The sequence below is a fragment of the Ruditapes philippinarum genome, unplaced genomic scaffold (genome assembly GCF_026571515.1).
Source record: "Ruditapes philippinarum isolate M1 unplaced genomic scaffold, ASM2657151v2 ctg1235_1_1_1_1, whole genome shotgun sequence".
NCBI lineage: Eukaryota > Metazoa > Mollusca > Bivalvia > Venerida > Veneridae > Ruditapes > Ruditapes philippinarum.
Genome location: NW_026855406.1, coordinates 1,168 through 14,051, shown reverse-complemented (window position 1 = coordinate 14,051; position 12,884 = coordinate 1,168). Strand labels below are relative to the sequence as shown.

Here is a 12,884-nt window from a genome sequence, read left to right as displayed (position 1 = left end):
AATAATATTTCGTAAAAACGAATTAATTTTTTTCTAGGGTTTCAAAGAGTTTTTGGTAATATTTATAAAGAAGGCCTCGAAACTAAGTTCCTGACTAAATATAAGGCATGTAAATGCAATATAAGTAGTGATTTTTTTAACGGATTAATATTTCGTTATTACGAATAAATATTTCGTAAAAACGAATTAAATGCCGGGAAAAAGTGTCGAAAATGTCACCTTAGGGGCTCCGTACTTAATTGATGTGTATTTATCTCACTTTGTACTTCATATAAGATTCAATGGTACTGTGCGATTTCCCTGCCACTAGCCTCTAAAAAACTAAAACTTATCTTCTAACAAGAGAACAGTTACCTCATTTTCCCACTCCCAATTAACATCGTACAAAACAGCTGATGCTCCGTCACAGTAGCCATATAAAGCACGAAATTTTGAGCCCATTGATTGTCTTTCAGTACTTTCGGAAGCGCCCGTCCGAACCACAAGAACGCTGTAATCGGATGCGTTTATATATGTCGAATGAGTATACTGAGAATCCTGCGACGGACTCCAAGGAATAGATGATAGCTCATCCTTTTTAGCTGTCATGGTCAGGACACTTTTATGTGGCGTCTTTTGTAAGCAGTCCGTCCACAGGCTACGGTCTGTCCATTGCTCGACATGGGGGACTAGCACCATAGCAGGATTTCCGTGCACAATCGAAGTATAATTATAGATGTCAAGGGACATAACCTGGATGACGAGAATTGGTTTGGTTGCTTTGACAGTACTGTACAGTTCCCAGTCCACTCGCCTTTCAATTGTTTCACCCGCGTTCGAAATTGTGAAAGGCGAAAATCTGAGGATGTGAATGGTAGTGTCAACATCCTTAGTTATTATTTTCACGATATCTCCAGCATCGTTTAAATAATTTGGAGCGACAACGTGTTCGGTACCCCATTTGTTAACGGGAGGTATTTGTTCAATCATGAAAGCAGGCATTCCGTCTTTTCCTGGTACGTCACGTGCACCAACGAAAACTGCTACATTATTATTTGACGTTATGTATGTCCCCGACAAGTCAACTTTACTTTCGGTACTTTCAATATGTAGAACGTCGTTTTCATTAAGAATAAACGAGATCGGTTCCCCGGTTGAAATTATCGTTCCATTGCAAGTGATAGAACCAGGCGGAATATTGCGGGGAAACACGACATTTACCGATGTTGAATCGACAGTACCCGTCACAGCAAACTGGCAATAACCTCCCGTTGAACAATAAGTATTGACGTAATATTCCGAACCGAGGTGCTCGTCCGGTATAGCAAGATATCCGTCTGCGAGGGCGCCTTTATCATCTGACTGATACACGTGCAAAGTAAAGTTGTCATTTGACTCGAGCTTTAAACCAGTCGCATGAACGCCAACCCCGTCCGGCAAAAGAGGAAGACACCCGTCTTTTGGTAAATACATTTTCTTGATATTACCCACTGAATTCGCTGATTGCCAAACACAACCGACTTCGTTTATCATTTGGGGTTCACTTGCATCACTTTGATAATGAATTTCGCCGACCTTTTCTTGTAATTCTAAATGATTGCCATGTCTGCTTAGAAGGGCCAAATGGTAAACCATACATTCTGAAAATCGTCAAGCATTTTAAATAAATGTTTTGATTAACAAGAACCGCCTAAACTATTGCTTTTACTTGCAATGGCATCGTAAATTTCTGGTCCTAAGATATTTGGTTCAGTTAATTTCACGCATAAATACATTTGTAATCAATTAATGTTAATACAAAATTAGCTTAATGATGGTTGATAATCGTCGAAGAGATGTATTTTTATAATTTACATATGAAAACTCATGATCCCCGAGTCACGGCCCCACTGCCGTTATTTAACAAAGCTTGGAATAAATGTACATGTAATGCTAAAAGCTCTGGCCTTTATCATTTTATAGGAGTAGATTGTTTAAGCTTACTTAATATAACAATATACATATCAGGAAACCCTTAACACGTCGACCCCGGGGCAGGGTCAACACTAGAGATCTACTAGACCATGTTTATTGCTAAATATTATGCTCGAACATTTGTGGGTTCAAAGAAAGACTTAAGTTCTACTACTTTCAACATAAGGAAACAGGAAACAAATATCCCGGGAAAGGGGAAATTTTGACTAAAAGGCTATGATTTGATGGAACGAAACTTGAGACAAATTTACTGAGCTCTGGCCATTGCGGGTTCATAGGACAATTTTTAAATGTTCTTACTCTATGTACATAAAAGGAAATCCAGTGACTCAAAGAGGAGCAAATTTTGACTCCAGGGCCATAATTTTTAAACAACCTTTGTAATTGTTCACTCCATCATGCTTCTTACCATAAAGCTTAGTTGTAGCCTTTATGGTTTCAATGGTTTCAAACAGGAGATTACAGAATTTTCCAGGCAGGGCCAAGGTCCACAAGGTCATTTATATTTGTAAATTAACAAGAAATGTTGACACATGACAAATGGTATCATAAATGCTGACACATGACAAATGGCAACATAAATGCTGACACGCAAATGGTAACATAAATGCTGGCACGCAAAATGATAAAAAAAATGGGGAAAAATCTGGTTAACAAATACGAGTAAGTAATGTATATTTTTTGTGAGTGTGCTGTTCTTGTTTTTATATACATATCCTGTTTTGAACTGCCAGTGAATTTACTTTATTCACACGCTAACACAATGTTGAACTTATTGCAAATGTATTTAAAAAAACGCACGTAATCATTTTTTCTTTCTGTCTGTCGGTAGATATCAGACAAGCTAGACAACACAATAAAGTGATTTACCTGTTCTATGAAGACCTGCTGCAAACAAGAGAACACCTGTAGCCAGCAACATTCCATTCATTTTCTGTAAGAAGAGAACAATTTTATATTGTACGATCTTGTCGTGCAATCATACATTTGTAAACCAAGTTCAAGACTAACATTGACAAACCAAAATCAAAGCTTACATTGACAAACCAAAATCAAAACTAACATTGAGAAAGCAAGTTCAAACAAACATTTACTAACCAAGTTTAAAACTAACATTGACAAACCAAATCCAAACAAACATTGACAAACCAAGTTCAAACTAACATTGACAAACCAAAATCAAAGCTAAAATTGACAATTCAAGTTCAAACTAATATTGACTAACCAAGTTCAAACTAACATTGACAAATCACGCTCAAATCTAACATTGACAAACAAAGTTCAAATTAACGTTGGCAATACAAGTTCTAACTAACATTGACAAACCAAAATCAAAGCTAGCATTGATAAACCAGGTTCAAAACCGACATTGACAAACCAAGTTCAAAACAAACATTGACAACCCAAGTTTAAATCTAAAAATAAAACATTGACAAACCAAGCACAAAAATTTAATTTGCTAACAAAGCTCAAAACTAACACTGGAAAACCAAGGTAAAAAACATTTACAAACCAAATTCAAACAAAAATTGACAAAACCAACTTTAAACAAACTTTGACAAAACCAAGTTCAAACAAAACATTGACAAAACCAAGTTCAAACAAAACATTGACAAAACCAAGTTCAAACAAAACATTGACAAAACCAAGTTTAAACAAAAATTGACAAAACCAAGATCAATCAAAACATTGACAAAACCAAGTTCAAACTGACATTGAAAAACCAAGTTCAAACTAACATTGAAAAACCAAGTTCAAAACTAATATTAACAAAATCAAGTTCAAATTAACATTAACGAACTAATTTCAAAGCTGTCAGTACCATGGCATGACGAAACTTAATTATTTTCTGTAGCAGTAAATATTTAAGATATGTCTTCTTCATCAAATAAACTGTAAAATTGCTGATCTCATATATTTATTTGTTGAAGACCCGATGTTGTTAAAGAATAAAGGATATGCAGTCTTGTACAACGTCTTATTGATATGATGGTAGATATATGCAAGGTGCTTGAAACGAATATGTTTTTCCTTCTTTTAGTAAGGTCAAAGCTTTTTTATCAGTTGAGAGCATGAGCGTGTTTGCTTATCAACTATAGAAATCAGCCCTGAAATGCAAAATCAATTGCATAAAGTGTCAAAATGTAAAAGTTTACTATTTTGACTTCCATATTAAATCACTATAACTGTACTTATAGCCAAAAAGCAACAGAAGCAAAAGATGGTTAAAGTATTTAGTCAGTGAGTAACTTTTTTGAAACTATAACAGGGTGTCACAAAACAAAAGCTTTTGAGAAATTAAAATTAAAAAAATTCTTGTGCATAATGGGCTTTTAAATGGATGAAGGCCCATTACAATATATTACTTCTTTGTTCGCATGGATAATTTTTTATTGGCTGACTTTTAACAGAGTTCAGTCGATTACAACTTATAAATTATTCGGATTGGATGATACATTATGATTTTAACCGCGTTGACAACAATTCCCTGAGGTATACGTTCATTAACAAAAACTGAACATCAATAGTGGGCCAACATTGAATATTTCATTAGTAAGCGGTGGTGAAAACTCTTTGAAATTCTCGCTTGATCAATTATATAAAAAATCATTAAAGAATTAGTGATTATTACTATCTGCTAACCGTAATCAAGGGTTTAAAAAGCATATGGTATGGTAACTACGATAACAAAAAACCAACAAATGACAGAGAAGCACTGAGAATAAAACTTTTTTAACAGAGAAATATTGAAAAGAAAAGAAAAACATTGAGAAAACTAACAAAGTAGTGAAAAAAAAACAAGCAATTATCAAAGTATTGCAAGCAATACATAAGGCCCCTGCCGCTTAGAACACCAGAAACATTCTTCTGGACATGGCCATTCAATTATGCCATTGTGGATGAAATGAATGAACATTTAATATTTTGAGGTCTTAGTTTATCTGTATCATAGACTTAATGTGTTAAGTTTTAATGCCTAATAAGGAAATTATATTTGTACACCAGATAATCAAAAGATCCAATTTCTCAAGATGAATATGTATAATGTGGAGCTGGGTGTGTGGAGGTTTCGTCTGTTAACAAACAAATAAGCATTTCTGTGTTATATTAATTTTCTCTGTCGTATAATTTTCCATAGGATAATTGGATCAAATACCAACACAAATTAAGTATCAAATCATGTTTCGCTTTATTCAGCTTCCTCAGTTCAAATTTAAATTTAATTTTCCATTAACTTACAATAATTATTCATCCTCAGTATTTCTTAAAAAAATCCTTTTGTTATTAAATATATAAGACACAACTCAGAAAGTCCATTTTTATTTGTTTGGGTCGTCAGACCAAACAAATAATGGTAGCGAAATTTCAGAGTCTAATGTTGTTAATTGCAAATGCCGAAAGTAGTCCACTTTTTTGAAGCGGTTACTTCCCTTTATATATAACACTAACGCCGAAAAATTCAGGGGAGATCAATGCGTAAAGATGGTCAAAGACAGGCACATCTATATTCAAGCAAAATAATTCCCGAATGGTCGAATATTTCTAATATTGTTTTATTGTATTTTCTGATCGAAAATAAGTAAATACAAAGCGGACATTCAATCTCTGACACAGAAGTTTATGACAAACCTAACAACAAGTAGTTCTCAAAACAGCTTTAAACTAGCGATTTAAAAGAAAGAAATATTTTTATTTTGTTACAAGTATCCAACAAATTACAACGCATTAAAAGTTTATAAATAGCGTTGGCTTATAGAATTGTCAATAAATGTACAATCAGAAATTACGCGGATGAATATAATTTTATCAATGAAAATACTATTTTTAGCGATAACGATTACCGAATACTATACAGTAGTGGAATATATAGATTCTACATGTCGGACTGTTTGGGCGAGAAGATTTTCGCTAAATTATTTACTTCAATTTTAAACAATAGGTTTATCCTGAACAAAATACCTCGAAATTAATAAGGATTACAAACCCGAAATGCAATGGAAGTTCTAAATTTAGAATGACTTGATGTTATTCAGTTATTATTTGTATAACTTCTGCGTGGTACAGGGGTAACGCGCTCGTTTAGTGAGTGAGAGGTCTGGAGTTCACATCCCAGTCGAGGAAACTTTTTTTTTAAATTCTTTTTTAAGTGTCTTTGTAAAGGAAGTAGCCATGATATGCAAGGATAAAGTGTGGCTGTCGTAAAAAATGAACATAAATGATTTATTGATGCAACTCTAGTTATGTATGTATCAAACTCTGGTGCCTAGCAAAATGAATTATAATACATAAAGATAAACTTATACAGGAAAATAAATACAGATATACAGTACGATTTAGATTGCAAATATCAGAAAATACCACAGAACTTGCAGCCCTTTGATTCTTTATAAATATACATGCTTATAGTAAGCTCCAGGATTATTTACATCTGTGTTAAACAACAGTTAAAGTCGTTACAAGCCCTAATTTAGATCGAATAATATGGTTTTCTTCAGGCCGTTCCCGTGGCTGAAGGGTTTTCACGCTCGCTTAGGAAGCGAGAGGCCTGGAGTTCAAATCCCAGTAAAGGCAACTCTTTTTTTTTCAAATTGTTTAAGTCAAATAAACATTGGATTGAATATCAGTGTTGCAATCAGTCTTATAGCCAATTTACTACAATTAAAACGCTGGAAAGCATTGGTGAGACCCAAACAAATTCAGCGCCTTCTGTGCTTTGATTCTTGTTTTTACTATATAGATTTTTTCTTCTTTACAACAACAATTCCAACTGGTTGAAAACAACAAAATATGTACAGTTTAATGTACCGCAGAAAACTGCGGCACCAACACTTAAAACTTAAACCGTTACATGTTTAGTGTCTGTCTGTCTGAATCAATCTCTAAAAAAAAGTCTCTTTTATTAAAACAAGAATAATTGTAAAATGAACCAATAAAAATACGGCCCTTAAACAACAAAATATTAACCAATGAAAATACATTTTATCAATTATGAAATTATCGATTTGACCAATCAAAATGGTTCGATTTAGACTGATTAACTCGCTAGATGTCAAAAGCATCATAAAAATGTATATATGTAAATGTATGACCAAAAAAATTGAACTGTTTACGTGAACAAAAATTGTCTGTTTGTCATGAAAATATTTTCAGCACTTTTTTAGTTTCATCACAAATATTGTTATATTTGTCATAATTCAAGTCTATTTGATGCCATTGCAACCATTTTTTTCAACATAGTAAAAAAGACGTGCATAATCTCCAGAATGCCATCTACCTATATTTAAAGTTTCATAAAAATATTGTTATCACGGGCTATATTTCCCATATTTAAGTCTGTTTGTTTAGTTAGTTTAATTAGTTTAAACACATTTATTGCATATATTATATATAATCAGATTAAAACATACGAATATTTTAACAACCGCTATCATAATACACTGGAAGCACTAGGTACGGAGGACGGAGGTTAAACCGGCAGGGGACTAAAAACAATGGAGAACATAAACGAAGTAGAAAAATATTGTCAGAAACTTCCAAATACAGAAATATCAACAGAAAAAAAAATCTGATATATTTTTTAAAGAAGAAAAACGCCAAGAGAATAAACAAGATAAACTCTAAAACAAAGAGAAAATATGACAAAATAGGAACATGCTGACACAAAAAGTGAAATACCGACAAAAGAAAGGAATACGTTAAAGCAAAGAAAAACTGACATAAAATACACTAACAAAAATGGAGAAATTTTGACACAAGAAAAATTACTGACATAGGAATAATTATGACACAAGGAGAAAAAAAGACAAAATAATGAAACAAAAAGAAATGTTGAGATAGAATAATTATGACGGAAATAAAAAAAATTAGAGAAATGCTAACAATATTAGGAGGATATCGTGTCAGTGTATGCCTTTGTGTCAGTAGTAGTCTTAGTGATCCTGTTCATTGACAGCAGTTGTATGTGCAGGATACCGTTTACGCTCCTGGCATCGGTTGAAGAAGAATTCAAGATTTATATATAAAAGTTGTGATTGGGCTTCTTTTAAGGTTTCCACTCAATCTATATATTGTCACATCAGCGTAGGTTTCGCCGCATGAATGCTGTAAAAAGTCGCCTAGTTCATTCATTCAGAGATGTCATATTTCCGATCCATGGAGTATCGGTCGGTACGACATTATTGTTGTGGCATTATTTTTCCTTCTGGGGTATACCAGTATTTTTACTTGAATAAAATTTAGCCACCTTTTGGATGTGTTCCTGCTTTTTTAGTTATCTTTCTGAACGTTATGTATGATATGCCGGCATCATAACCTTTAATCCACTTTCATAATCGAATTTTATCTATTTCTGGACATTTACAAGTAAGAGCAGCATTAGAAATTCTAGTAGACTGTCGTCTTACAGCATCTATAAACGCTCATTCGAAACTGAAGAATATCTTTATTAAGTTAATATTAATAATAACCGGTACCGTTGGCCTAGTGGTTAAGGCGTCCGCCTTCGGATCGGGAGGTCGATGGTTCGAGCCCCACGGGGAGCGTTAATTGAAGGATAAATGTTTCTCGTGGGACTCTCTCCGAAATGGCCGCTTTGTGAGCCGTAAGGTAGTTAAAATGAATGGTTACCGGTTTCTATCCGCCTGGCATAGTGGTAACAAATTTCAGTTATAACTTACAAAATTCAAATTGTCATCACATAATCTAGCAAAAGAAACGGGTCGATACGAAAACGTAGCACGAGAAAACAGACTATGTACGAATTGCAATTTAAACGTGGTAGAAAATGTATTCATTTTTTGTTTCCAAAATACTATAATTTACGTCGCAAATCTTAAAACCATACTATTGTCGCTGGCCATCAATTCAAAAATTTGAAAAACTAATGTCTACAACAAACACGCAAATGTTGAATAACCTGTCAGAATTTTTGTATTTTTCATTTAAAGAAAAAACGGACAACAGTTAGTAGCTTAAATTAATTCACTTATCAAATTTTTTGTATTTTTCATTTCAAGAAAACAACTGACAACAGTTAGTAGCTTGAATTAATTCACTTTTTGTAGCTCAAAGAACTTCTTTCTGTAAAACATTTCAACTTTGTTAAGATTTTTATATTATGAATCATGTTCTTCCATTACAAGAATAGATAACAGAAGCTTTAATTTATTCAAAGTTTGTAGCACCAAGAACGTTTCTCTGTAAAAAATTCAAATTCGTTAAGGTCTTTATATTACGTATATATAATGTACTTACATTACATGATTGTTAATTGAATTGGCTATAAATGTGTATTGTCATTTTATGCCAAATAAAGAATATGTTATGTTATGTTATGTTATAAACATATGTTATGTTATTATGTTATGTTATGTTATGTTATGTTTTGTCAAAATGTCTTACCGTGTAAAGCACGCACATTATTACTGATGCATTGCGAATTATCTGCCGCTTTTTGTTATGTTATGTTATGTTATGTTATGTTATGTTATGTCAAAATGGTCTAACCGTGTAAAGCACGCACATTATTACTCGTGCATTGCGGATTAACTGCCGATTTTTTCAATGAATGACACGAACATTCACAATGTTTGATATATATAAATTCTGAAATCTCTTTTCCTCTGAAGTTATTTAAATTTCACATCTTTAAAAGTAATTGAGTTTAACAATTAAGTTAATTATGTTTTCTCTGCAATGGAATTTAATGTTATAGATCTATATGAAATAGAATATATTGTTAACACTGGTCATTACTAGCCTATCAAACATCATGCAAACCAATTTTCTCTATAAAAAGAACAGATTCTGGGGGGGAATTTTAAAAACTTTCTATAAATTAATAGGGTCTTACTTAAAAACCCTTAAGTCCCCAAAGTGACCTGACCTTTTTTTGATGTTATGGGTTTCCGGGGGTTTTATCTTACTACAGCTGGGATTTCATAAGGGGTATGTCATTTCGCGTTTTTTTCAGTCCCCAATGTTGGTTTGTTTCCAATTGGGTCGATCGATCGTTAAGCCCCGTTTTTAAAACCCTCCTTTATCCGTACATCCCGGGGTTTGTGGGTTATTTTCCCGTGTAATTTTCCGGTGTTTTGGGGATGGGCAATAAAAATTAGTAGGAAAAAGGTTTTGGTTTTTTTAAAATACTTTTTTCATTGGTTTCATTTTAAAAAATTTTAATTTAAAATTTTTAAAACAATAAAAGAAAAAAATTTACCATATTTAATTTAAATGAAATTTACGTTTTTGAAATTAAAATACGTTCAAAAATAACTTTATGGTATTTTCCCGTTATCGTTGTTCCCAGTACTAGCACCGTCCACGTTCCTGCCCAATAATTAGTTCAGGTGAATATTCAACAACACGTTCAAAATTGCTTTCTGGTTGGTTTTCCAGGGGAACGGGAAGGAAATCATTTAAGAACGCCGAAATTCTATCGTCCATTGTACCATTTTGCCTTTCGCCCAAATAACGCTGGCTTATCAAAAATTTATGGATTTACCCCCGGACAGTTTTTTTCGTTTTTGTATTTTTCCATTTTACTACAAAAAAATTATTTTATAAAGTAGATAAATGTATATAGCTTTTTTAGGTTAGTAACCAGTTGTCACATACCGAGAATTCAACTTTTTCAATTTTCCGTTTTTGATGTCCCTTTAAAGGCTTCCAAATTTTTCTTTAATGTAGGTAAAATTTCTGGTTTGGAAATCATTTTGTTAGAAAATTAAATCTCTATTTGTTGGGCGCTTTCCAGTTTGCTTAAATCGTCGTTGCTGAGTCCTCCGCTGGTATAACGTCATAGTGATATACGTTTAAAGGGACTCCACTGAGGTAATATGTGACATGTCGGGACTGTCATATATAGTTTGTTACGCAAAATTTCTGGTCATTCGCTCACTCTGTTTTTTTCGAGAATGATTATTAAATTTTGAAAAATGACTCAAAAATAAAAATCTGGCTAAGAGTAGCAAAAAATATGTTTTTCAATTTATCTATTTATTATATTTCTTAATTATCTTTTGCATATCTTTTCTATTTAAAGATCTCCAGTTGATATATGTAGAACTTGAAATCATATGGGGTTTTTTTTTTTTTAGTTTTTTTTTTTGGATCTCAGCGGAGTTCCTTTAAAATTCAACGATCAGACAGGTACATAAAATAACGACTTAGCAATTACTTTGTGACCCTTAAAATCGCTTTGCCACCTCTTATTTCCAGTGAATCATATGGAGTAAGTTGAAGAAAAAAAACTTTCACAAACAAAAAATGCTGTTTTTTATTTAAAGTGTTCATTATAGATTGAGTAAAAATTTAAGTTAGTTTAGTCATACTGTGACTAATAAAACGTGCAGCTTTTTAAAGAGATTATAAAAAGTCTCCATGAGTTACCCTTTTCGTACGTTATTCCAGGCACAAATTGTGTATAACCATCTGGCAACCGAAAGCTAACTGGAGTTAGAGCGCGAGACTTGTAATCTCGACATCGTGGCATCTTGATTGCGGCATCTTTCTGTAATATCCTCCAAAATCTAATTTGACTAATACTCTTCTGGAGGACTCGTGAGTATAAATAAAGTCAAACACACACACAAACAAGCTAACTGAATGATTAAATATGCTGAATGCCAAAATGAAATTGAATAAATAAGATAAATTTTAAAACAAAAAACAGGGGCATGATATTCTTTATTTTGTTTCAAATTTAAAACAAGCCATTGCTTTATAAATCCCTATGAAAGAAAACATGATTAAGTAAAAGGGACGAACCTTTCGGTGTTATTTTAACCCTATCGTTTTTTTTAATTTACAATGTTCGTGTTAATCCATTCACTTTTCAAGTCAATTCTCTGATTTCATTCCCTTTTTACGAAAACACAAAGTTATTCATTAAAACTGAAGGGACCTATTACCAAATTCACGGCGTTATATGATTTCGACATTTAAAATTGTCGTTGCGGGATCGTTACATAAAACTTGTTATCTGAAGGAATCTAATTTAACTCAGCTAAAAAATAATTTAAAGATGATATTTTTAAGAAGGATCTGAAACAAACAAGCATGGTTGTACATTGTGTATTTATAAGGACGAAATAATATTCCCAATAGTAAATGCTTAATTTAATGCCAGTTTTAATCTAATACTATTTGGGGCATATAAAATTGGAGGTGGCTTTTCCAAGTTGATTTTTTTTTCCTGTTTTGTTGTTAGTCTCGCAGCGTGATTAATTGGAAAATTGTATTAATTAACTGAATATAATCATTCGTAATTATGTTTTAGATTGATGGGCTTCTGGCAGCTAAACAATCGTAACTTCTCGGCCGTTTCCGCCATTTTCGGAAAATGTTCTGATTGCAGTGATCTGACTGTATTTTAATATTTTGCCATGGTCTATGTGTTAATACGTGTATCTAAAACTTTTGAGTTTTTAGAGGTAAGAATCACAAACTTGCAATGAAAAAACGTTCTTATATTGAGGTCTACGTGTTGCACAATTTTTCAATGGGACAAATTGATTAATTTACTGGCTTTTATATTGTCAAGAGTTTAAAACAGGATGCCTCCAGATTCATGGCTTATTTTCGATGAATAGTTTGAAATGTGATTTAAAGTAAAATATTGAAGACAGTATTTAAGACATTGCAACCTGTGCTTTGTAAACATGTAAATTCCCCAAAAGAGTGAAATATAATAAAAAAGTTCTTTACTGCGTTGTCATGAAGTAGAAAATATCATGATAAATACTGCAATGTCGGTCATTTTTTGCATACACCATGTGAATAATTACTCGTTTTTCTTGAATCTTTTCTTTCTCTTATATCTTAGTGGGTTTTTTTCTCAAGTTTGATTTTTTTTGGCATGCAGCTAATAGTTTCATCAAGAACTTTTTTTATTGTTCAATTTAATATAATAATAATCATCATCAATAATC

The 12,884-nt window shown here is 32.6% G+C and overlaps 1 protein-coding gene across 1 annotated transcript in view; it reads right to left on the bottom strand.

Annotated features, from left to right (window-relative positions):
- LOC132743174 (uncharacterized) overlaps positions 1-11,520 on the bottom strand; it is a 44,685-nt gene extending 33,165 nt beyond the window's left edge. Inside the window, exons 1-3 of the mRNA XM_060731699.1 lie at positions 11,344-11,520; positions 2,824-2,887; positions 355-1,619 (exon numbers count right to left, since the gene is read on the bottom strand). Of these exons, the coding sequence (XP_060587682.1) occupies positions 355-1,619; positions 2,824-2,884 (1,326 nt within the window). The 5' untranslated portion in view covers positions 2,885-2,887; positions 11,344-11,520. The remainder of the gene's footprint in view (positions 1-354; positions 1,620-2,823; positions 2,888-11,343) is intronic.
- Between the last annotated feature and the right edge of the window lie 1,364 nt (positions 11,521-12,884).